A 25,951-nucleotide genomic window follows, 5' to 3' on the forward strand; every position below is an offset into this window, starting at 1 on the left:
ACCTGGCGGCGAGCATCTTGGTCAGACCTTCAGCAAAGGTGTTGAAAAGCCGCTCCATAATCATCGGCATGGCCTTATCTATCGCTGCCGACACTGCGGAAGCGACCGTCGCTTCAATTGACCCACATTGGCGTGACGTAGCAGCAGCGTACCCCACTTCGCGCTCTTTATTGAAGGAAGTTGCCTCAGACCGAGAACAACGGCGTTTCTCCATAATATCTAGAATTTGTGTTTCACGTTCTCGAGCAGGGCAGCTATTGTCCGTGGCTGTGTGTGCTCCATCACATAGGCAACACCTGCAGTTGTCTACCTGACGATTTGATGCGGCATGTGCCCCACCGCAACTCGCACATCTCAATGAGGACCTGCAAGCATTACCGCTATGTCCAAATCACCAGCAGTTACGGCATTGCAGTGGGCGAGGTGTCAATGCCTCTACACGGAATAGATAAGGTCAGGCCTTCAGCTCAGGGGGGCGTGTCAGACCAGCAAAGGTAACGATGATGCTTTCAGTAGGGACTCGCGTATCACCTACAGGTCTGGTGCATCTGTAGACAGATGTCACGCCAGCCGGAGAGACCATCTTTAAGAATGCCTCAGGACTAATGTTAGTTGGAACACCACGAACAATGCCCTTCACGCAAGCAAGATGACGGGGGATAAAAGCGCGAACAGCAATGCACGCAAATCTCGTGGCGGCCAGTAAGTCTGTTAAGCAATGAATATTTGAAGACCTGCATAGTATGCCAGTCTTGCCGAAACGCCTCACCTCTGAGATGTCCAGAAGATGACCGCTTATGTTGCGAAGTTCTTCTTGAAACACCTCCGTTTCACTCAACCGAATGGCTCCACCATCAGTGGGCACAAGCGCGACAGGCAAACTGCTTACGCTGTTCTTGAGGAAACACTCTAGTGGTACCGATTCAGCAGGGCGACTGGCCGACCAGGGCAAGACCTGGCCGGGGTCGGAGACCGGCACTGATGGCTCCTGAAAAATCAGCAAAAAGAAATTCTACCGCTAATAAAGAACCAAAGGTGATGAGTGTGGCCAATCCCCTCTCACAGCCGTGCAATCGAAAGCGCCAACTACTGCAGGAACGATCGCCTTCTTCTCAGCAGCGAAGCTACAGCTGGTCCCTGCTGTGTTAACTTGCGGGAGCTGTTGTTGTTGTTGTTGTTGTTTCCCTGTAGAAATGGCTCGTACCCAAAGAAGGGGATTGGCCGATTTTAAGGTGAATTTGCCCTAAACTTTCAGCATTGTGTCATTCCTACAATTTTTTTGTAACTTAATTTTGATTTGAAATACCGATATCATGTTTGCAGAAAAAAAAATAAGAAAGATTTTGAGACAGCAATTTAGCAAGAAAATCGTTTAGTCGCAGTGATGTATTCTTGAACGGCGAATAAAACATCCCTGTGGCTGAAACCCAGTGTAGAGGCTCCAAATGAAAGAAGATCAGGCTGTGATAGTTGCAAGCCCAGTCTTTGAAGAGGTGGTGCTAGTATGCTTTGCCTGAATAAATCGAAACGGCGACAATGTAATAAAAAATGACTGATCGTTTCCTCTTGATTACAGTAAATGCACATAGGGGAATTCAATATGCCTGATCTATGCAAGTAAAAATTGAGGGAGGTAACGCGGCAACGAAATTTCGTGATGACAACTTCCATCATCCTTGATTTAGTCAGTTCACTGCGCCAGGGAAATAACAAGTGTTTGTACTCTGGAGAAGCCGTCAGTGCAGGGTCAGATAAATTTTGCCTGATTTTAAGTGTGCGAAATCGCGCCACCGTAATGTATACTGTATGGGGGAAAATAGGAATAATTGGTGGCGAAAGGGATGCCTTCGCAAGAGAATCAGCTATTTCGTTTAACAACAAACCTTTGTGCCCTGGTGTCCAGATTAAATTAATACTTCGGAGATGACAGGGGATCAACGATTTAAAAAGTTTCACTATAGGTGAGTGACCAGATGCGGACAAAGAAGAGCACACTGATAATGAATCAGTTATGACTGCTACAACTGGAATGGAAATATTTACCTTTCGCAAAGCTAACATTATTGCCATGAATTCAGCCAGAAAGACAGGAAGAAAGTCCGGTAAGCGAAGTGAAAATGACCAATCAAGTACGGGGCAATATATTCCAACGCCTGATTTTTCATGTGATTGAGATGCGTCCGTTGCTATAATGACATTTGTTGGCATAGTACTTAAATGGTCCTGCAATAAACCATTTAAAATGCCTGTAGGTAATAGCTTTGCGTGAGTTGGGAAGATATCATGGTAAACAATTTCTGGAGAATTTCGTTGCTCAGTTAAAGGAATCAGATCACGAACGTGTACATTTAGGGGCTCAAGTAACGATTGAACGAATACTATTTGTGGTTTGGTAAATCTGGGCCAATGCACGGAGAAGAATAGGTCAGGATTGGAAATAAAAATAATTTGTTCAAGGTTAAACGGTGCTTCATATAGTCGTAAAAAGGTCTGCACAGTAAGAATGTTAAAGCGACATAATAAGGTTGGTATTCGTGCTTCAAGGTATAACACTGCATTTGAAGTATACTTTGGAAGTCCTAAGCAGAGCCGTAAAGCCTCTCTTTCCAACAGAACGAGCGGCCGAAGTTTGTAGGCTGGCGCACCAGAAAAAAGAATGCAGCCAAACTCCAACACAGGTCGGACATACATTTTATATACAATCAAAAGTGCCTTTCTTCTCATACCTGATCTGCAATTGCTCAACCTCCGCAATACCCCCATCGCACGTACTGCTTTTGTCGCGATGTATTCAATGTGAGGGCGCCAATTTAGATGCTCATTATACATAACTCCAAGATATTTCAATGATTGTACTTGTGGGATATCTTGAAGCTTGTAATTAATAGATATGTGCACGGGATCTTTGATTGGAAAAACGAGAATAGCACATTTACTGGTATTGAGGTTCAACTTCAATCCATCCAACCAATGTTCTATTTGATTAAGATATGTTTGCAAGATAGTGTAGAGACAGTGGAAGTCATGTGACATAGCAAAGAAAGCAATGTCATCGGCATAAACATAGGTTTTCACTTCTGGATGAACGGGGATGGTACTAAGCAATATGTTGAATAAAACCGGGGAAAGTACTGACCCCTGAGGTACACCTCGGGTTTGCTTGTGCTTACAGGAAGAGAAACCGCCTTGATAACAATAGAATTCTCTTCTACTTAAAAATTCCGTCACCCATGCTACTATATAAGGTGGAAGTCCATGACTCCATAACTGATTAGTCAAGATAGAATACTCTACACTATCATATGCTTTACATATGTCTAACGTTACTAAAGCCGCAAAGTGCTTTTTGTGACGGGCAATATGAATACGACTTTCCAGATCTACATGTGCATGCCATATGGAATATCCAGATCTAAAGCCAATTTGGGAAGAACTCAACAGTTGTTTCTCGTTAATAAACCTAATTATACGACCATGAAGCACCCTTTCAATAAGTTTTACTACATTAGATGTTAAGGCTATCGGTCGTATGTTGTCTAAATTATAGCCTGCCCCCTGTTTCTTAAGAAATGGTATAATTTTCGCAATCTTCCATTCGGAAGGGATCCATGCTCTTCTAAGGGAATAATTGACGAGACCTAACAGATCATTCGGATATTCCCTGTGAAGTATTTTTAGCATTGTATTTGTTATTCCATCGGGGCCTGGTGCTGCATTTGGCAATCTTTCCATAGCCTGATTTAATTCGGAAGTCGATATTTCTGTGTAGTCATAGATGGTTGTTGTGTAAGCCGAATTAGGAAGATGCGTTGAGAACCTGTTTTCTAATTCTTTAGCCAACTGATTCAAAGATTCCTGTAGTTCCTGTGAGGTGTAAACTACTGAGTCAACGTTTTCTGGTATAGGGGTCTTCTTCCTACCACGAAGGAAGTTGAATAAAGCACGTTTGTTATTTGATTTAGACAGGTACTCGAAATGTTCTTGGTCATATTGCTCTTTCGCTCGCGATACAGTGCGTTTAAATGTTGCCGCAATGAACTGATAATCCTTCCAATTTTTTGGACTCTGATTACATATAAGTCTTTTCCATGCGGCTTTTCTTCTTCTATAATCTCGTGTGCACTCATCATTCCACCATCTACTAGGTCGGGCACTTTTGGATGACGACGAAGCAATTACAAATTCTGAAGTGTTCTTGGAGATTTTTAAAGCAGAACAGAGATTTCTGCCGAGGTCTTCATTTTGACCACTGGACACTGCCCTGATGTTGGAACGCAAGCAGTCTTTAAATTTTTTGTAATTGATCAATGTTTTCTTTGTCCTTTCAATAGATTTCACAGCACATGAGATTTCAAAGTATACAGGAAGATGGTCACTGTTTGAAGAGAAATCAATTGTTTTCCAAGACTTTATTGAAACACTTGGGCTGCAAAACGTGAGATCTAATACCGATCGTGTCCGTCCGCGAATAAAAGTAGGCTGTCTATCATTTAGGCAGGTAAGATTTTTATTAATCATCCAATCCCACAGAAGAGTACCAGAATGGTCTGTTCGAAATCCCCATGAAACATGATGTGAGTTGAAATCACCAGTCAGAAGGAAATCATTCTTGCAATTAGCTAAGGCAGTATCTAATTGTTGAGTATTATGCAAACCCGTTGGAAAATATGCGTTTATAAGTGAAAAAGGGTGGTGACCGGGCAGACAGAGGTCTATTGCCAAAATTTCACAGTCTGTGGACATAAGCTGAAAAGCTATGCTCGCTGTGCGGCAAAATTTATTCGAGACTAGTATAATTAGACCACCTCCTAGTGATGGACGGTCTAACCGAAATGCTCTAAAATTGTTTAAATGATAATTCTTAACAGGGTTAAGCCAGGTTTCTTGTAATAAGATTATATCCGGATATAACTGATTAATTAAGCAAAGTAAGTCAGTAGAAGCAGAAATCAAAGACCTACAATTCCACTGTAGTACTTTCAAGGTATCTATGTTGACGAGCGAAACACTTCAGCAACGGCAGCTTCTAAAATACTCTCCTTAAAAAGTGCACTGGCATTTTCGCTGCCCTTTTTGGGTTTTGTGTTTGGGCCAGGAGATTTTAATGGAGATCCAGTGTGCTTCTGACGCCTGAAATCTTGGCATACGTCCATTTCATTCTGATCCTCCACGTGGGTCGACGTAGAAGGTACGGACGAAATTGGGGTTTTCTCCTCGCGGCATTGTCGCTGTGGGGCTAAATTCGGTATAACTTCCACTGCACAAGGTGCCGACTTGGCCATCGGTACTGCTATCGCAGAAGCCAGCTGTGTCATCTGTGAGCAAAACACTTGAGAGATGCACTCACTCACGCTCGTAACTATGTGTTCCAGCGCTTTCGACATCGCCTTTTCTACTGCAGCCTCAATAAGATTAAGAATCTTCGTCTCACTTAGTTGTTCGTGCCTCGACGCGACTCCGGCATATCCAAAGGCTCTATCCTTCACAACTGTTATTGCTTCTCGCCGCGAGCAACGACGTCTGTCCATGATTTCTAGAAGTTGCGTTTCATTAGATCTTGCGGTGCAGTTCAGATAATCGGCCGCGTGATTTCCTGCACAGAGGCAGCACTGCCTCTGACACTGCGGGAGCTCCTTGGCACGGAAGTTATGTACGGCATCGTTTACTTCTACTTCGTAAGGTTGTGCTGATCTTAAAGTTGCATATATCAACATTTCTGATCATGCTTCGCATATCATCGATTCCCACTGTACATGGGATCTGCCATTTTTAGCCTTGTTTTACAAACAAATCATGTCAGTATTGTGCTTCTTTTGTTACAGTCTCTATCGCAAAAACCAGTGGCACTGGCCCAGCGCCATACCTGATAATTGGACCAGTGTCTAGTGTGGCGCTGACACTGGGACAGTGCCAAGCTGCACGAGGCACGCTGGCGCTGCACACTGGGTCACCCACTATCAGCTGAAATCTGGCTTTTAAATTGTTTTTAAAATTTGGGGTCATGCGCACATCGTAATTAAGGTTGAAACGCGCACACAGTGAAAAAGAGAAAGAAAAAGTGTAAAAAAAAACTGAGTGAGCCGGAGTCGAACTTATTACCTTAACACATAACATATTCTGAGCCAGACACGCTGCCCACCACTTCACACCTTAAACCCGAGAATGAGTTCATTTTTCTTCATCTTAAAGGTAATTCAGGTACCCATATTTTGAATTTGTCGTTTACATACGCAGTGTTTCGTCTCTTCGTGCTCGCGCCAAACTTGAAATTGCTAGCTTATTCTTTGCGGGTTGCCTTGGATCACATCCCTGGCACGTTTCGTCGCAAAGCTAGTTAGCGTAGCTGCAGATGTGTTACGGCAATTGTAGTGACTCGCTATGCGGCTAGTCATACCTATGTATATAACAGCATTCATCTGAACTGCTCACTGGACACTGTAGATTTCACCCCTCGATAGTTTGGAAGTATTTTCTGTCCTCCTTGTTTACGTTCCGCGAACGACAGCCGCAGCAGTTCACTCTAGCCGAAACGACCACTATAGCTTAGGGCCGTACTTCTTGTGCCACGGTTGCTGTGAAGATCGTAGATATTCAGTTGAAAAGAGTTTATTATACGTTACAATGTATTTTTGGTCATTACTGACCCATTATTGGTCATATTTCCACCTTCGATTACACAAGGCGGAAGCTAAAAACACCAAGATTGGGCAATGCAGTGGATAGCTGCGGCCGGGGACGTGCGGCTTTCTGCGGTACGAGCCACAGCGACTCACTGCTAGAGTAGGTTGGTCTTGATTATCAGACTGATGCTAGGGTCATTTTGTGTTGCAAATTTTCAGTTACATTGATGTATATCTGGGGTTTAACGTCCCAAAACCACCGTATGTATATTAGAGATGCCGTAGTGGAGGGCTCCGAAAATTTCGACCACCTGGGGTTATTAATGTGCACCCAAATCTTAGCACACAGGCCTACAACATTTCCGCCTTCATCGGAAATGCAGCCGCCGCCGCCGGGATTCGAACCCGTGACCTGCGGGTCAGCCGCCGAGTACCTTAGCCACTAGACCACCACGGCGGGGCTTTTTGGTTCTGGCGATGCCGTTTATGAAATACATTGACGAAACTCAATCAAGCTTCAAGGAAACACACCCACGCCAAGGCGGGCAACCATGGGTGGGCTGGAACCATTTTCCCAAAATTCTTGTATGCCCGCACCCCCTTTGCTCCCACCTCAGGGGGCAAGCATAGGTAAAACACGATGCATAAGCTCTGTGCCCTCGCCCCCCCCCCCCCGCAGGAACAAAGTTGTCGTTTGTCCCCCCAAGCGCCAGGCAAAATCCTGGCAGCGCCTCTGACCCACGCGATCAACATATGAACGTTTTAGCGTACTCGCATTCATTGCCTAAGGAAGCTTAAGCTACATATATGTAGGAGATAGATGAGAATACCATCATATTCGGTAAATTTTACGCTCGACATGTCGCGATTCAACATGAAGTGTTACAGAAAGTGCGCCGATCGTGCCTAGCTTTTATCAATGTAACGCTAACGTTATCAATGTGCGGTAGAGACTGTACAGGGTGACCAGAGCCTCCCAGTGCGCTTTAAAACACTGGCTACGCTGTACAGTGTGACCCGGTGCGTTTCAGCGCACTGGGCGCCACTAGCCACGCTGTACAGTGTGTCCCAGTGCCTCTCAGCGCGCTGTAGTACACTGGGACACACTGTACAGCGTTTCCACCGTCACCCAGCGCACTGACACGCACTGGGGGATACTGGAAACGCTGTTTTTTTTCGGTAAGGGTGTTTCGTTTGTTTTCATATATAGCTGCATAGTACATACTTTTGTTACTCATTTCTTATGGGAGGTCACCTGTACAGTCTGTTAACTCTGAGGCCCCCCTCTGTATCTGCATAATCCCCAATCGTAACTACCAATTTGGTGCAAGTATATGATTGATTAATTGATAAACAATTGTATCGGACCAGTTGGTAAGGATTCATTTTGCTAGGAAGCGCTGCCACTATTTGTGTTGTGTGTTCTGTGTAATAGTGGCTGCGCTTTCTAGCAAGATGATTATTTGAATTCTTCATTGATTGATTCAGCCATCAGAGTTATTGCATCTCGCGCGAAAGGTGAAAAGGGCGAAGCGAGGGCGTACAAGTTTATAATATTCGTGTTCACAGTATCCCGTTCAATGAAAAGCTTAAAAACGTCTCACTTCTAAAGGGACACTAAAGAGCAGATCGATTTTTCCTGTATCAGTAACGTGCAGTTTCGTAATCAGGAAAACGCTACTCTGACCACGATATGACGCTTGGTAAGGCAGAAAATGCACGTAAACAAAATACGGGTGGAGAAGACACCTTGAAATCCATACCGTGAAGGCATAGATCTTGATGGCATATACTGGGCCTTAGGTAACTTTTAATAGATAAAAACAAAAAACAATGTGGTCATTGGGCACTATAAACCTACTATACGAAGTTCAAAAAAACAAGTGTGGAACCAATGGGATGAAAACAGAAAAAAAAAAATACATTGTGAAATGTTCGATATCACGTGCGGAGATTTCGGTGTGCAATTTCAAACAGAAAATTTCAACCTTGATTTCCTCCGCTATTGCTGAATTTATGATAGTGAGACATATGACACTTGACTTTTCAGAGTGCAGTGGTTAATCAACCTAAATAATTCATTGTTTTCCTTTCGTGTCCCCTTAGAAGCAATGATACGCAGTACGTAATGATAGCCCGAAGCGCGAGCTCCACTGATGGAAAATCAGTCTTCGGCAAAAAAGTGCATCAAATTTCATACATGTGTTGCTGTGCGTTCGGTGGTCGTCACTGATGCTCGCGTGCAATCTACACGGTACACTCCAGCATACGCATCGGGCTTGCGATTCTTGTATAGCTGTAGGCGTCGGTCGCGAAGCAGCACACAAGCTGAAACAACGTCTGCGCCGAGAATTAAAGCTCGTCACAAGAAGGCGAAGTGGGTGTTCTTCGTGAAAGAAATGAACCTAAGTGCGTTTGTCATCGGTGCGTGGCAGAACAGCAGACCGCGCTATCCGGGAAATTATTCTAACTGCACTGATTGAATATAAATGGGAAAAGGTTATGCTAGGTTTGTCTCGTCCGTTGTCCGATATGCAAGGAAGCTTGCCCTCCGCTCCCCCCCCCGCCTTCTCGCTTACATCGCTTGTTTCATATGTACAGACGATTTGCCGCAGCAATTTTTTAAAGCAAAACTAGATGGCGTCACAGAAGCGAAGCACCACGGCATTCTCATCGGCAGCGCGGACTAGGCTAACGTTGGAGAGCGCAGCAAGAAAAATGCCTCGTTAGCAGTTTGCCGAGCCGGTGCGTGGTCGGCCGATGATGTGAGAGTATGTGAAACACCGACGCCTACCACATTGTCTAACATGAGACCACCCAACCCTAACCAATGCGCCTGCTTTGATGACCTTCAACCCGGCAGTGGTGGTGGCGAATCAGCAGGCCGTCGGTGACAGTGGAGGAAAGTGGAATCGATTGATTGATATGTGGGGTTTGACGCCCCAAAACCACCATATGATTATGAGACACGTCGTAGTGGAGGGCTCCGGAAATTTTGACCATCTGGGGTTCTTCAACGCGCACCCGAATCTGAGCATACGGGACTACAGCATTTCCGCCTCCATCGGAAGTGCAGACGCGGCAGCCGGGATTGAAACACGCGACTTGCGGGTCAGCAGCCAGATGCCTTAACCACTAGACCACCGCGGCGGGGCAGGAAAGTGGAAAGAAGGCCAATAGATCGTGTGTTCAAACGTGGCAGCGCCTGTTTACCGATGCGGAAAACCATTTATAGACATATGCTATCACGTACAAGAAACACTGAAATGTTATGTAGCGTGAAGTGCCGTCTTGATATGTAGTATTTGGTCTGACGCCTTGCGCTACCCAAGAAACGCGAAACGTCGTATAAACTTCTCGAAATGACTAGAAAGGTATGCGGACATCTAGGTATAATATTTAACGTTGAATAAACGTGTTTTACAGGTAGTTTTCTAGAAGACGCGGAGAAAGCGTTGTTTGCAAGTAGTCTTTTTCAAAACGTTTACTGAAAGTTAGTTTCTAGAACTTACGGTAGCATTCGTGGATGAAATCTCGATCGTGTAGGGTGTTTTCTACGTTTCTTTTTTTAAATAAATATCGTATTTGCTTTACATACTTGTGTAGTGTTTATTTTTACATTTTTTTACATTTTATATGTAATAACTAAGCTCTAAGATGTTCAAAGGCGGTGTGCGCCTGCGCGGCTAGAACAATTTTACTTGTCTGGACGTGTTTACCCGCCGCTCAGTCGCCTATCGAAGAAGCCGGTCGAGTCAATTTCTCTCGTGTTCAAAAGTGTCCTTGCGCTTTCTGTTCGTGTTTTGTGTTCTGCCAGTGCTGCCGATTACGAAAATGCGCTTAACTCAAGCGAAGACGTGTGTGTTCCTATCGAGAAGCACTCGCCAGGTATGTACAACACTGCTGCTGTCGGCGCTTTGTTATCACTGCGTTCACCACGTTTGTCCTATCATGTGCACGATAAGTGAGCTTTTGATTTCGTGGGGACCCAGCTCTTCTGTAGTACGTCAGCAGTGTAAAGGCAAAGTTGTGCGAAGTCAAGAGCAGACAAGTTTTTTTTTCTTTTATGTGGAGTGTGATGCATGCACGCGTAGCTTAAATTCGCCGGCAGATTCGAGCAGAGTTGTGGCGGTTGTCCACCTCTGTTGGCAGTGTTGTTGGAGGGGGGCCCTGCTCGCGAGTGACAACTTTTTTGTTTATTATTTCTGGGGCGTTTGGTAGCTGTAGGCGTTGATGCCTGTACATATTGTGCGCTATTGAAGTGAGTGTGTCTAAGGCAGTTTCATATGCTGTACGCTCCATATTAAACAGCTACAATATCCTTATACGTTATGACTACTATCAGAAAAGTTTTTTTTTCCTTGCGAGTGGCTGAATTTATGTCGGTGTGTGCATCCGCGCTGGCATGCGTCTTTATTAACTACCATGACACTCGAGTTGATGCGTTTCGTGTGCAGCGTGTTGCATCATCTTAGGTAAGGCTGGCAAAAGTTGCACTTACGCTTAGGTGTTCATGCAGCTCGTTTAGTAAAATTCCAACTTGTGGTATACACCTGAAACATTGATTGCCTCATGCGGCCTGAATTCATGCATTTTGAGCCATTCGTTTACCTTAAGCTGTATTTAGAACGAATATTTAATGGCTAAATGTGGCCAAATTGCTGTTCCTTACTGTGCGAGCACTAATTTAGTCATTAGTCCAGGTGTACGAGCACCATCAATTTTACTCTGCTTGTTTCCACTATGTTTGGAGTTTGGTTTGGTTTATTAAATATTTTATGCACCTCGCCCAAACTTGGTGTTGAAACTTCGTTAAACATTTTTACGTGTATGAACATTAAGAATAGTTCATAGCATTATTTCCAATAAAATTTTCTGATTAATGACAAGCTTAACAGTATATTAGATAAAGTAGACTTTTTAGGCATGCGCTAAAGAGGTTGACGGAATCTGTGGTATGTGCAGACTGAATAAATTATTTATCACTCAAAACTGGTGACAATGTTATAAATCACGGCAAGCATGCATAAGTCATGCACGTATTGCTGTTAAAATGAAAAATTGAACATAGTATTTATTTGAGAATAATAAATATAGATTGAAAGTTTTGAAACTATTGGCACCAAAGGATTTTACGAATTTGGAATTCAGTTTCATCAAATCTTACTGCTAAATCGTGGTCAATAGCTTCTAAGAATCTGGTTCCCTGAGATTGTTGCAGAAGTTTGCGTGCTTTATTGGGATGGCGTTTCGTTCAAGGTGGGTACCTCGTATGTTTTCTTTCTTCATTAGACAGCCTGTGATGTTTGAGTGAGGGGTACTGCCATTTTAGCCAACCAGAATTATCGAAACTGATGACCATAATTTGGCAGCACATAATAGTAGTTTGGTGACACCAAATTCTGTCATTACTGGTATAATGGTCCCAGTGTGAGCAGTCTGAAAAAAAGCTATATTAGTTGTATTTGAAATCAAATTCATGTTCATTATTATAGGTTACCTGCAATGGATACTCGATGAAAGTGCATACCATCATGTATGTGTTGTGGTATTATTGAATTCGCTTTCAACGCACTATGCACGAGCTTAATTCAAGCATGGTTTTGACACATATTCAATGCGGAAATTGCATTTCCTTTCACAAGGTTGCAACTGTGTTCGCTAAGAATATCAAGAATATTTTGCTTGTAACATCTCTAGTTTGTGTACATCCTGCTTGTTTTAAGAAACATTGTTCTAAATCATTTTAAATATACTGACAAATTCAGCTTTTCTAAGAGACACATGTCACTAAATTGTTTTTTTTGGTGAAACACCGAAAAACAATATTGCAGCCTATGTATGCACCTCGTACAAAGTGAACGTGAAAGAATTCCAGACAAGCCTGTCATCAGTGGTGGCTCGTGTAAAAGTTGGCTACTGAATGTACATCAGCTGCGCATGGCTTCTATTTCTAATGGAAAGGGAACTTCACTGAGCCACCTGGTTGCTGTATTCAAGTAGCTTGCATGTTCAGAATGTTCAATACTAAGCCTTTTGTTTTTTTAAAAAGCCAGTGGTGTAAGTTGTGTGTGTAAAAGCCACCTTTGAATAGCTAAGTGTTCTGGAGAACACAATGTCCAAAAATGATTATCTCTGTAAGCCGTGCCCTTGAATAAGATTCAATAATGAACTTATTAGTGACTGTAATGACAGGTAGATTGCCACTATCCCTCAAGAGGAAGGTATATAACAGCTGTATCTTGCCGGTACTTAGCTACGGAACAGAAACCTGGAGACTTACAAAGAGGGTTCAGCTTAAATTGAGGACGACGCAGCGAGCAATGGAAAGAAAATTGGTAGGTGTAACCTTAAGAGACAAGAAGAGAGCAGAATGGATTAGGGAACAAACGGGGGTTAAGGATATCATAGCTGAAATCAAGAAGAAGAAATGGACATGGGCAGGGCATGTAGCGCGTAGACAGGATAACCGCTGGTCATTAAGGGTAACTGACTGGATTCCCAGAGAAGGGAAGCGGGTTAGGGGGAGACAGAAGATTAGGTGGGCAGATGAGATTAAGAAGTTTGCGGGTATAAATTGGCAGCAGCAAGCACAGGACCGGGTTAACTGGCGGAACATGGGAGAGGCCTTTGTCCTGCAGTGGACGTAGTCAGGCTGATGATGATGATGAGTGACTGTAGCAAGCGGCCACGCACGTATTAGATATTTGAGCCAGTCACATTTCTACATAGGCCTAAAGAATTCTGGCATGCATGTGCTCAGATATCCCGCTGGAAAGTTTAGTTGTGGCTCGTATCATTGTGTAAGAAGTACAGTGAGCACTAGCACACAGCTACTACTCCCTGAGGTGCCGCATATCAACTGACCAAGGGTCAAAGCCATAGACAAGCAATATAATGGTTACCTTTTTACTACCGCCTGGTGATAGCAAGCACTGACTGCTCATCCCACCAGGGAGTAATGTTTTGCTGATCGTCACTGCCTTGCATGCCTAATCATGAAAAGCACAATGAACTTCCGAGTGAAATATCTCAGAGCATAGAAATACTCGAAGAATTTTCCAAGTGGGAGTGTGTAGAAACACGTCTGCCACACACTTTTCTATGCAAACATACCCACTTATTGTAGGCACTAAAATTTCGGTATTCTTAGTTGACTGGGCAGCTGACAGCATTATTGTCTTACTTTGTGTCTCCCTGGACACATAACTTATATGCAAAGGCAGTTTTTGTTCTTAGGACTGAATTTTATTGCAAGGACAAAGTATGTCTCTGAATGCGTCAGTGCTGCTTCCTAAGGATTTGTGTCTTGTTTAAGTTTTGTGTAATCTGCAGTTCGTCACCTAAAATTGAAAATTTTTCATTGCAATAAGGCTCTAGCTTTTAAATGGTTTATTTTCACTGTAGTATTGACTGAATATTTTGTCTTAATGTTATTGTAACCTAATTTCATTGTCCTTTCGAACCTAATGACGTAAGTGCAATCAAATAATTTTCTACTGTCATACTTAATCATACCCGATTTTGCGAATACCTAACCTTGTGTGATGCATTACAGTGATACCTAACCATGTTTAACATTGGTAATGATGACTGACAGATGGCATTCTAGAATTCTGTAGCATTTTTTGCTTCACTGTGTTTTTTGTGTGAGTATATTGGGATGGAATTAGAATTCGGAATGTTGCCAAATCCGCAATTTGATTGTTAAACACAGATATGTGGTGAAACCCTTTAATTTCACTACTCATGGTTCCAACATACCTAAACTTAAGTGCACTGGGTGAGAATAAAATCAATTGTTCGACTGCTACTTTTTGGCTGAAACAAATTTTCTACCTTCATATATTTGCTACTGGGCTAATAATGTGTTTGCTAAGCTAGCCTGATATATTTCATTGCGATGATAGAAGTCTGCTCGAAGAAAACAGCGTGTGCCTTTTGTATGTGCGCAGGTTCCTGGACCAAGTATCGGGCCAGCCCCTCGACTGCTTTGTATAATTATAATTACTATAAAGCATGCAAGTACTGGGACAAAGTCTGCAGCCATTGTTATGTGTAATAAAGGTTACAAGTATTTATTTATTTAGTCACAATACTGCCAGTCTCCAAAGAGACCATAGCAGGTGGGCACTACAGTATACAGTTACAAAGAGCACTTAACACTTTCAGGATCGTAAATTAGTAAATAATGTGTAAAAATACAAATCAGCAACCTTGAAGCATACAATCAGCAGTTATGCACACCATACTCACCAAATACAAGTGAATGCTGGTTTGCATGTCACAGAAAAGCAGACATATCAAGGACGCTAAAAGACGTTATTTTCAATTCTTGATAAGAAATCGCACAATGACTGGGCATTAGTGGTGAAAGGGGTTAACAAATTCCATTCGTGGATGGCAACTGGAAAAAAAGAGTATTTAAACGCATCATTGTTACATTTATATTCTAATAGAGTATTTGTATGTTGGTGCCGGGTAGCTCGTGTTTGCGAATATTCAACGTAGTTTTAGACATATATTTTGAAATAATTATGTAGGAGTTGATAAAGAAATTTCAAACGTGCCTGCTTCGCCCGTGTTTCGAGCGTGGGAAGCCCAGAAACAGCTAGAAGGGTAGTTGGTGAATCAGCCAGTTTAAATTTGTTATGTATGAATCTTATGGCCTTCCTTTGTACCTTTTCTATTTTTTTTATGTTAGTCACGGTATGAGGAAACCATACAGTATTTCCATATTCAAGGATTGGCTTAATGAATGTTTTGTAGGCTAGTAGTGTCGTCGAGGTGGGTGCCAGATGGAGCGATCTGCGAATAAAAAATAGTTTTTGCATAGCAGAAGAAGTAACATTATCAATGTGAGCGTCCCACCTTAGATCTGATGTTATTGTTAAACCTAGATATTTATGTCTGTGTACATTCATGAGAGCAGCACCATTTATGTTATAGCGAAAGTTAGAGGGTTCTTTTTTCCGTATTATCGTCATGCATGCAGATTTTTTACGTTGATTGTCATCTGCCAATGAAAGCACCATTCTGCAACGGTATTAGGAGACTTGTTGAGAGAGAGGTGATCTTGCTGATTGTTAATTTCTCGATAAATGATACAGTCGTCTGCGAATAACTTTATTTTACTATCTATAATAGTAGTTATATCATTTATATAAACGAGAAATAACAAGGGTCCAAGAACGGAGCCCTGAGGCACTCCTGACGTCACTGGTACTGTGTCTGATGCAAAATGTTCAAAAATAACAAACTGGGATCTATTAAACAAGAAATCTTGAACCCAAGCGATAATTTCTCCATCCCCGATAAGGCTTCTTAATTTAGCTATTAGCTTTGCATGACAAACGCAATCAAATGCCTTAGATAGGTCGAGTAGGATTATGTTGGTTTAGAGGTGATTGTTAATGCCTAGCGCGAGGTCGTGTATTACTTCGGTTAACTGTGTTATGGTGGATAAACCTTGGCGAAAACCATGCTACTAATTGGACAGAATGCCTTCTTGTTCAAGAAAAACGGTTAAATGCTTTAGAATGATATGCTCGAGTAGTTTACATGCCGTGCTGGTTAGCGATATTGGTCTGAAATTTGTTTCAATGAATTTAACTCCTGATTTGTGTATCGGAATAATTTTTGCTATTTTCCAATCTTCTGGTAGTTTGGATGTTGAGAGGGACTTCCGAAAAATAATCCCCAGGTATCTGCTGCACCACTGTGCGTATCGTTTAAAATATTGATTTGGTATATTGTCCGGACCACAGGCTTTTTTGGTGTCTAGGCCAAGCAGAAGATTAAGAACACCGGCGTCTGTGATAACGAGTGGCTGGATAGTGGGACCAGGCCGCGGATGTAAGTCCCGCATGACACCATTATCTTTAGTGAAGACGGAACGGAATAATTCGTTGTATCTGTTGGCTTTATCTTTTTTTTTTCATTGGACGAAAGCTTAGTTGTGAGTGTGTTTTGTTGGAGGAAGTGGTTCCAAAATCTATGTGGGTTGTTTTTTAAGAAGCTGGGGAGTACAGTGTTGAAATAATGACTTTTCGCTTCTCTGGATTTCTGTTTAAAAGTTTTTACTGCAAGCGCTAGCCTGGAAGCGTTAGATGGGTTGGTGCCTGGTACCTTGTTTGCCTTTGTTATATCCCGACACCGGGCACATGGTATCACATCTTTATTACTGAGGCGCCCACTTCCAGCCTCAACACAATCAGTACAAAAACAGAAATGCACCCTCCAGATACTGTGGACAGTATATGTACACACGCTATCTCTCGGCGCATGCGCAACTGGCAGTAGCTTGAGAGCATGCATACAAACCCCGCGACTGACGTCACAACACTTCCTTCACGCACAATTTTAGAAACTATCATAAGTCAGGCGCTCAGGTGGGCGCCGTTGCCTTGTGCTACGTCGTAAGGGAACCGGCTGCTCACGATTTTCGGGAAGTGAGAGTCTCGTGGGTGACGACGAATCTGAGCTTTGGTTGGTCGTCGATGTAGCATTTGTGATGTCCGATGCATGTGGTAGTTCCACTTCCGGTGGTGGGTCCTGTTGTGCCGTCGGTTCGATGTCCGATGGTCGCAAGTGGTCCGCGTGCACAAACCGCACTTTGTTTCGCACATACACTAAATACGTCGAAGAAGATTTCACACACGTCACTTCTCCAGGCCACCAGTTCACAAGTTGCCCACGCACAGAACGCACCAGTACACGATCACCAACAGCAAACACTCGAGGTGAACCTCGGAGCCTGTCAGCAGACTTTTTTATTTCTGCGGTCTTAGCTCTCATCTGATTTGTTACGTCCGGGCGCAGCAGCGACAATCGGGTCCGCAGCTTCCTTCTCACAAATAATTCAGCAGGGGTTCTTCCCGTGAAAGTGTGAGGTGTGGTTCGATAACAAAACACGAAGTTATCTATCCTGTGTTGCAGTGTTCTGTTTGTGCCCTTTTCCGAGTCTTCTAGCACTTGTTTGAGCAGTGCTTTTTTTGTTGTCTGAACTGCGCGCTCCGCCGCACCGTTAGACTGCGGATGGTACGGCGGCGTTAGTGTGTGCCTCACACCATTAGCTTGAAGGAATTTTTTGAACTCAGCTGCCCGAAACTGCGGCCCGTTGTCCGTCACTACCTCCAGCGGAAGGCCATGCGCCGCGAACCATGAACGCACTACTTCAACGGTCTTCGCCGCGGTGGTTACACTCATTATCTTAATTTCAAGTCATTTGGAATAGGTGTCGATAGCGAGGAGAAACATCCTTCCCTTTTCTTCAGCGAAGTCTAAATGCACACGCTCCCACGGATTCTGGCATATTTGCCACGAGGACAAGGGTACGGGTTGAGCTGCAGGGAGAACCGTTTGGCATATTGCACATTTGCGCACTGTGTTTTCGAGGGCTTTGTCCATTCCCGGCCACCATACTACTGACCTCGCTAATGCTTTCATTCGGGTTATACCCAAGTGCTGCTCGTGCAGCAACTGCAAAACATTCTTGTGCAATGATTCCGGTACTACCCCTCTGTTTGTCCATATAACGCACCCGTTGTCTACACTGAGCTCGAGCCGGCGTACCCAGAACGGCTTTAGCTGCTCCGACACGGTCTTGGGCCATCCATGCCAGATCATGTCGCGTACAGCCCTCAGCACTTTATCGCATCCTGTTTCTCGACTGACATCGTTTGACGTTAAAGGCAAGTCGTTTAGTGCTGAAAAGTAGAAGATTTCTTCGCACTTGCTACCTGTGTCAGGTAACGGTAAACGGGACAATGCGTCTGCATGCTGGATAGCTGATCCTGGTTTGTGTTTGATTCTATAGGTGTAGTCGGCCAAAAATGTCAGCCAACGATGCACTCGTGCCGTGGCTACTGCACTGCCCTGCCGTTTAGGGTCAAACAAAATTGTCAAAGGTTGGTGATCTGTGATTATGTTAAAGGGCCGTCCGTAAAGGTACTTATGAAATTTTTTTACAGCAAACACAATACTAAGTGCTTCTTTCTCAATCTGCCCATAGTTACGTTCGGCCGCTGATAATGACCGTGAAGCAAAAGAAACCGGCTTTTCCTCACCTTTCACCAAGTGCGATAGCACAGCCCCTAACCCGTAATCAGAAGCATCACATGTGATCCAGATTTCTTTTTTTACGTCATACAACTGCAACACAGTCTTATCAGTCAACAGTTCTTTGCATCTTTCGAATGCTTCAGTACATTCGCGTGACCAGTGCCATGTAGTTTTTTTTCGCAACAAGTTGCGCAGTGGTACCAAGATCGATGCTAAATTTGGCAAAAATTTTTCGTAGTAATTAATCAAACCTAAAAAGGCCTTCAACTGACTCACGTTAGTGGGCCTTGGCGCTTTTCTGATAGCTTCAACTTTTTCCGCTGTTGGGTGTAAACCGTGCTTGTGGATCTCGTGTCCCAAGTATGTGACGCGTTGCTGAAAGAAGCGGCATTTCCTTGCGTTCACTTTTACGCCGTGTTTACTTAGGCGTTGAAGAACTTGCTCCACCCTTTCATAACACTGCCCGTCGTTCTCACCAGCGATGACTACATCATCAATGTAGCACGCGGTTCCAGGCAGATTAATCAAATCAAATCATTTTATTTTCCCAGAAAGAAACAGGTTCTGGAGAGGTTCACTGGCTAAAAGCTGTTTATGGACAGCTTGACGAGGCTAGTGAACCCTATACAAGGCAGGTGGGACAATTACAAAAGATGTGTGTAACAATAAAGACCATAAGCTAACATAAAAATACCAAAATACGGTGTAATAAAAACATATATATACATTCCTACGAAACATCCTGATACCAGCATAGCACAGAAGATTACATGGACGCGAGCAAAAAGAAAAAAAACAAAGAAAGAAAACAAAAGAAAAATCCAGCAACCATAACACCAATATGGACAAAAAAATAAAATAATAAAAATGATGAAAATATCAGGGAAGATGCATACAAATTTGATCCTTGTGTATGTGCTGCATCATACAATGTACATATATCAGACAAACAAAATTATACAGACTGAATTATATCATATAACCTATTCGGTACAGCATGGATGCACACACTGAAAGAAAAATGAATTGGTACTATCGTACAGACAGCACATTTTACAACGTGAAAAAAGTTAGCCTATATTTACAAAAAAGGATCGTAGTTCTTTTAATGAGAAACTGTTTACATGACTGTATTTATTGAGAATCATTGGTAAATTGTATTGCAATGTTTGAGATTTATAATTATTGCGAAACCTCGGAACAAACCAAACAGCACTGCTTGTTTCTAACAAAACATTTTTTTGCAGTTAGACATGCGGTATTTTTAATGAATTGTTTAAACGAAATGGAAGAGAAATAGTAGGATCGCAGAATGCGAAAGATATACATATATTCCACTTTAATAATACCATAGTCCCGACACGCAAGTTGTGTTGATGACAAATAATCTAAATTAGCGACATGTCTAATAATTTTTTTTCTGCATGGTCTGAAGTTTCATTATGTTCGTTTTAGTCGTGGTTGCCCACACCAAACTGCAGTAATTTATGTGCGAAAGAAAAAGAGCATGGTATATTTGCAGTTTCACCTTTGCGGGTAAGATATATCTACAACGAGCTAGCACACCAACTACACTAGAGGCTTTTTTGCAGATGTCAACGACGTGTTGGTTCCAGCTGAGGTTTGATGAAAACGTGACGCCAAGAATTTTATGTTCATCCACAAAACGAATGTGTTCACCTGCGTAAACTAACGCTTGTGTTGATGAAAATATTTTGTTTTTAGCTCGGAATACGATGGCTTTTGTTTTCAGTGGATTAATTTTCAATAAATTTTTGCTAGACCACAAGAAAAGCTTGTTCAATAGCTTATTACACCGGATAATTAGCTCATTTGCGTCAGGGCCTGAAAAAAGTAAGTTCGTGTCATCAGCATATATAACAAAGCTCACACTGGGATCAATATCCACGATGTCATTTATGTAAGCATTGAATAATAGCGGCCCCAGTACGCTTCCCTGGGGCACACCATTTAGAACAGGTAAATATGATGACGTATGAGTGCTTAACTGTACGCGTTGCTGTCTATTTTGCAAGTATGACTTTATCAACTGAAGTGACGTGCCACGGATTCCGTATGATTCAAGCTTAAGCAGTAAAATGGTATGATTAATGCAATCGAAGGCCTTGCTGAAATCAAGAAAAACAGCTAACGTGAAAAGATTTCGTTCAAAATTTTGCAGTATCATTTCCTTAAATGTTAATAGGGCCGTCTCCGTTGACCTTCCTTTCCTAAAACCAAACTGAAAGTCAGTGATTATATTTCTGGAGCAGAAGAAGGCAGATATACGCGTATAGATTAACTTTTCTAATCTTTTAGAAAACACAGGAATAATAGATATAGGTCTATAATTAGTCACCAGGTTACTGTCACCACCCTTGAACAACACAGTCACTCTGCTTCTTTTCATATCTTCTGGAAAAACACCCGACTCAAGTATCAAATTGAAAATGTGGCTGAGCACTGGAGTAATGCAATCTAAGACATATTTTATAGGTTTTATTTGAATGTTGTCAATGTCTAGTGCCTTACTGTTCTTTAGGTTCATGAATGTGTAAATTTCTCGTTCATCTGTTGGTGCTAGAAAAATACTGTCGGGGCGTTTATTTCCTGGTGTAGCCCTGAAAGAGTTTGCCTGCAAAGGCACGTTTGCTGATACACCCACATTGACAAAATGATTATTCAAGTGATCCGCAAGTTCTTTACCAGCGAGCTCGACATTGTCAACGGTAATCTTAGCTGGTGCGGAGTCCCGCTTACCGCGACCAAGCACATCATTAATTAAGCGCCAAACAACATCAGGTGATTGCTGGGCGCTTTCAGCAAACATTTTCTCGTAGTAAGTTACCTTAGCTCGCTTAAGCTCCCGATTCAGCTTGTTACGTGTTTTTTTAAACTCTGCCAGATTTGTCAGTACTCTTGATTTCAAGAATAAGTTGTAAAGTTTATTCTTAAGTCGTATCATACTAGCAAGAGAGGGGGTCACCCAGGGTTTACGTATTTTTTTCGATAGTTTAACTTGCTTGAATGGGAAGTGTTTTACGTATATACGTACAAAGGCAGCAAGAAATTTTCGATAGGCTTCGTCTGCAGAAGTTAAGTTGAAAAGAAAAGACCAATCATATTCACTAATATCCTTCTTAAAAGATTCCAAACTGTGGTTTGTTACAGTTTGTATTGTATATGGTTCACGATACATCTCCTTAATATGCGGCTTGTGGGAATAACGCATAAATACCGGGCAATGATCACTTATATCTGATGAAACTGTTCCGCACTGAAATACACTGGCTTCGATATTTGTTATTAGTAAGTCAAGGCACGAGACAGATAATGGTGTAACACGTGTAGCTGTGGAAATAACATTCCTAAAACCGGCACATCGAAGCATGTTCAAAAAATTCGTAGTAATAGGGTTATCATTCAAGATATTGATATTGAGATCACCACCACATACTAGTGTAAAATTATTGGATGATACGTAATGCAGAAATTTATCAAAAAAGCTTTGAAAGCTCAAAATATTGCCCCCTGGAGGACGATACACAGCAGCTATCATGTCTGAATTGTGTCTGAGTGCCAATACTTCGTAGTCCTCACACGTGACACAAAAATCTGATACTAAATTATACTTCCAGCGACCGTCTACGTGAATAGCAACGCCTCCACCACGCCTGTTACGACGGTCAAGGAAAAATGCTTCATATCCATTAAACTTCTGCCGGCAGCTTGCGCCGTCATACCATGTTTCAGTCATCATGATGACTTGAAACTTGAAGTGGAAATCATTGAGCAGGTAGTGTATGACGTCACTCTTAGACTCTGCAGATCGAGCATTGAAATGTAACACAGTCGAATGGAATCTGTTTTGAGCACTAAGCAAATGAGGCAATACGAACTCGTGGTATTCCATCTTTCTTGGACCAAACAGTGAGCCCTTACAAACTAGTAGTTATCTTAGATAAAGAACTTTCATCATGAATCTGAATTACAGCTGAAAGCTCGCTCTGCCTCGCGAAAATCTTGCCATTCGCTGTCCACACAGATTTCCAGTTGCATTCATGTTTTTTTCTTATTGCCATTCCAAGTAGCCGTTTCAATGTCGGGCAAAGGTGCTCATTGATGTATATCGGTGTCGAGATATCTAGTCCCACGTCTTTGTTTGTTAGTCGAGCCTTCTTTGCTTTCCTCAGAGTTGCATCACGCTTCGCTCTTGATTTGAATTGTACAACGATGTTGGATCGCTCAGGGTTTCGCGTAGGCACTCTGTGACAAGATTCTATGTCAGCTTCTGTGATTTGCTCATTAATGGCACTTCCGATCATTCACAAGATATGCGGCACGCTTTCATTTTCTTTTCTAGCAACGCCCTGAATTTCTAGATTGACATTGCGAGAGTACTGCTCGGCAAGCAGAAGTCGCCTTTCCATGTCAGCACCTCTAGACTCCAAAGCTGTGCACTTAGCCCGAAGAAGCTCATTTTGTTTTTCTTGTTCAACATTTACCGAGAGCGCAGTGCTCAGCTTTTGCTTCAGCTCCTGAATCGTTTGGTGAGCAAATTCAATGCTGTTAGTCATATTCCGCTGCTCAGTTCTTAATTCTCGAATTTCCGTTCGAAGATCCCGTTCTATCATGTCTTTATACTTTGCAAGCTCTTGTTTGAATTCCGCCCGTAGTTCTTCCTTAAGCTTTAACAGTTCCTTTGCCATAGTTCAACAACAACAGTATGCGCTTACGCGTTCGTTACAAAAGAAAAAGTCACCAATTTCACAAGCTTGGCAGTGACGACGAGAAGGAAAAAAAAAAGAGAAAAAAAAGCTACAATGTTCAACCACTAACCTGCAGCAAAAAGGCAGCAAGGATTAGGCGATATCGAAGCGTGTTCGTCGCCACTGCCAAGTGAAAGCCGTCCGCAGCCGACGTAGCCTTTTATCGATGTCTCCGCTGTCCCGTGATGCTGCAGTGCCGCCGGAAACAGCTGACGGTAGCACCTCCTGGTCGCAGTTTTCTTGGGCCAGCTGATCACGTGTGCACGTGCGATGATCTGCGCCGATTCCAGTGCGAAGTGCAGCTGTGCAGAAGCAGCGATCTGCAGCAAAAAGGCAGCCAGGATTAGGCGATATCGAAGCGTGTTCGTCGCCACTGCCAAGTGGCGACGAACACAGTATCTGGTCCATGACCAGATACTGTGTTCCATGATACTGTGATCCAGATACTGTGATCCATGACCAGGCGGTCATGGACCAGATACTGCGTTACTGGTCCATGACCGCCTGGAAAATAGCTGGTGCGCACGCTACGTCACACGGCAAGCGGCGGAATCTAAACAGACCTAGGTGGGTGTTAATAGTGAGCAGTTCCTGCGCTTGTTTGTTTAGTTCGAGTTGCAAGTACGCTTTCGAGAGGTCTATGATAGAAAACACAGTTCCACCCTGAAGATTTGCGAATATGTCTTCAGGAAGTGGCAAGGGATACTGATCGACCTTGATGGCTGGGTTTACTGTGACGCGATAGTCGCCACATAATCTCAGTTCTTGAGTGTTCTTTTTTGGAACAATCACAAGAGGCGTTGCCCATGGACTATGTCTGACCTTATATATGACTCCAGCTTTTTCTAGCTTGACCAATTCTTGTTCAACGCGCTCGCGCAAAGCGTATGGCACTGGTCGCGCTTTCATAAAGACAGGGCGCGCGTCATCCTTCAATTCAATGCTGCATTCGAATCCTTTAATTCTACCAAAACCCGCGCCAAACACTTCGGGAAATTTCTCAGCAAGCAATGCCTCCTTAGCCACCACATTTACTGAAAATACTTCCTGCCAATTTATTTTGATTTTAGAAAGCCAATCTCGGCCAAACAACGTGGGCATTCTAGCACCCTGCGTTTCTTTCGCTATGACAAGTGGCAGTTCGAAACACTGGGCTTGGTATTGCACCTTTACATCCATAATACTAACAGTAGGGACCGTCGTGCCATTGTACGTGGCTAGTTTGACATTTGCTTGCCTGCAAGAGGCGTTTGGGAAGTGTTTAGCACACTCTGTTTCTGACATTATTGACACCGCTGCGCCCGTGTCAAGTTCCATGGGTATCACTTTATCATTTATGCAAACCTTGATTACAATGGCGGGCATACCTTCTTTGTGGTTCGTATTATACAGAGATAGCAGTTCGTTAGTATTTTCTTTCTCGCATTCTTCGCTCTCTACTCTATTTACAAGCTTAGATTTGCACATTTTAGCAACATGACCCCTTTTTGTACACCTATAACAGGTACTGTTCAGAAATCGGCAACTCACGGGTGAATGCTGTCCTCCGCATCGGTGACACATTCTTTTCGTTTGTTCTTTCGCTGCCCCATTTTCCTTGTCCCAGCTGGACTGCGTCGGCGCTTCCCTCGAAGGTGCTTTACTCGGTTGTGAGATTTTCTGTTGCCAGTAGATGTCCTCCGTTTCTACAGCTGCTCCTTTAGAACTGGTTTGCAGCATTTCTTTCGTGTCTTGTGTTGCCGCTTCCATGGCCATGGCTACGCTGCATGCGCGTTCCCACGTTACTTCCTCGTCTGGCATTGCCAATAGCCTGCATCGTACTCCCTCGGTACGTATTCCAGCGACGAGCCGGTCACGCAATGCTTCGGTCAAAAAGGCACCGAATTCGCATGTTGCCGCGAGTTTCTTCAATTCGACTATAAATTCTGCGACAGTCTCATGCGGCTCTTGCTTTCGCTGGTAAAAACGATACCTTTCGGTGACCACGGAGCGCTTGGGAGCGTAATGCTTCTTCAGAACGTCAACAACCTCCGTGAATGCCGTCTTAGCTAGTGTTTTAGGCAGCAGCAAGCTCCGAAGCGTGACGTAGGCATTCTCACCTATAGCCGTGAGAAAGATTGGAAGCTTCTTGTCTTCCGCGATGTCATTGGCCGCGGCAAATACTTCGAACCGCTCCAGGTATACCTCGAAGTTACCGTCCTCTTGTTGGAACTCGGGTAACTTACCGACAGTGGTCGCCATACTCAGTTCAAGCTGGTCAGAGTGGGATTCCTAGAAGCCTGCGGCGGATCCCATCCTCGTCGCCAATTGTTATATCCCGACACCGGGCACATGGTATCACATCTTTATTACTGAGGCGCCCACTGCCAGCCTCAACACAAGCAGTACAAAAACAGAAATACACCCTCCAGATACTGTGGACAGTATATGTACACACGCTATCTCTCGGCGCATGCGCAACTGGCAGTAGCTTGAGAGCATGCATACAAACCCCGCGAC

General features: G+C 43.2%; 1 protein-coding gene across 1 annotated transcript; it reads right to left on the reverse strand.

Annotated features, from left to right (window-relative positions):
- Positions 1-281: 281 nt before the first annotated feature.
- On the reverse strand, positions 282-25,715 carry LOC119181505 (uncharacterized). Its single transcript, XM_037432761.2, has 3 exons — positions 24,983-25,715; positions 770-988; positions 282-365 (listed from the first exon to the last, which is right to left on the reverse strand). Exons 1-3 carry the CDS (start codon positions 25,691-25,693, stop codon positions 282-284), a joined length of 1,014 nt encoding a protein of 337 aa, XP_037288658.1. The 5' UTR covers positions 25,694-25,715.
- Positions 25,716-25,951: the final 236 nt, after the last annotated feature.

Source organism: Rhipicephalus microplus, unplaced genomic scaffold, assembly GCF_043290135.1.
Source record: "Rhipicephalus microplus isolate Deutch F79 unplaced genomic scaffold, USDA_Rmic scaffold_14, whole genome shotgun sequence".
NCBI classification, from domain to species: Eukaryota; Metazoa; Arthropoda; class Arachnida; order Ixodida; family Ixodidae; genus Rhipicephalus; species Rhipicephalus microplus.

Bases quoted from the DNA above. Each gene is read 5' to 3' on its own strand.
- LOC119181505 (XM_037432761.2), bottom strand. From the start codon at position 25,693: ATGGCGACCACTGTCGGTAAGTTACCCGAGTTCCAACAAGAGGACGGT. The intron at 989-24,982 runs GTGAGTTGCCGA...CTGATTTTTCAG, and splicing joins GCGGAGGACAGCATTCACCC to GAGCCATCAGTGCCGGTCTC. The intron at 366-769 runs GTGAGGCGTTTC...TAATGCTTGCAG, and splicing joins ATCTTCTGGACATCTCAGAG to GTCCTCATTGAGATGTGCGA.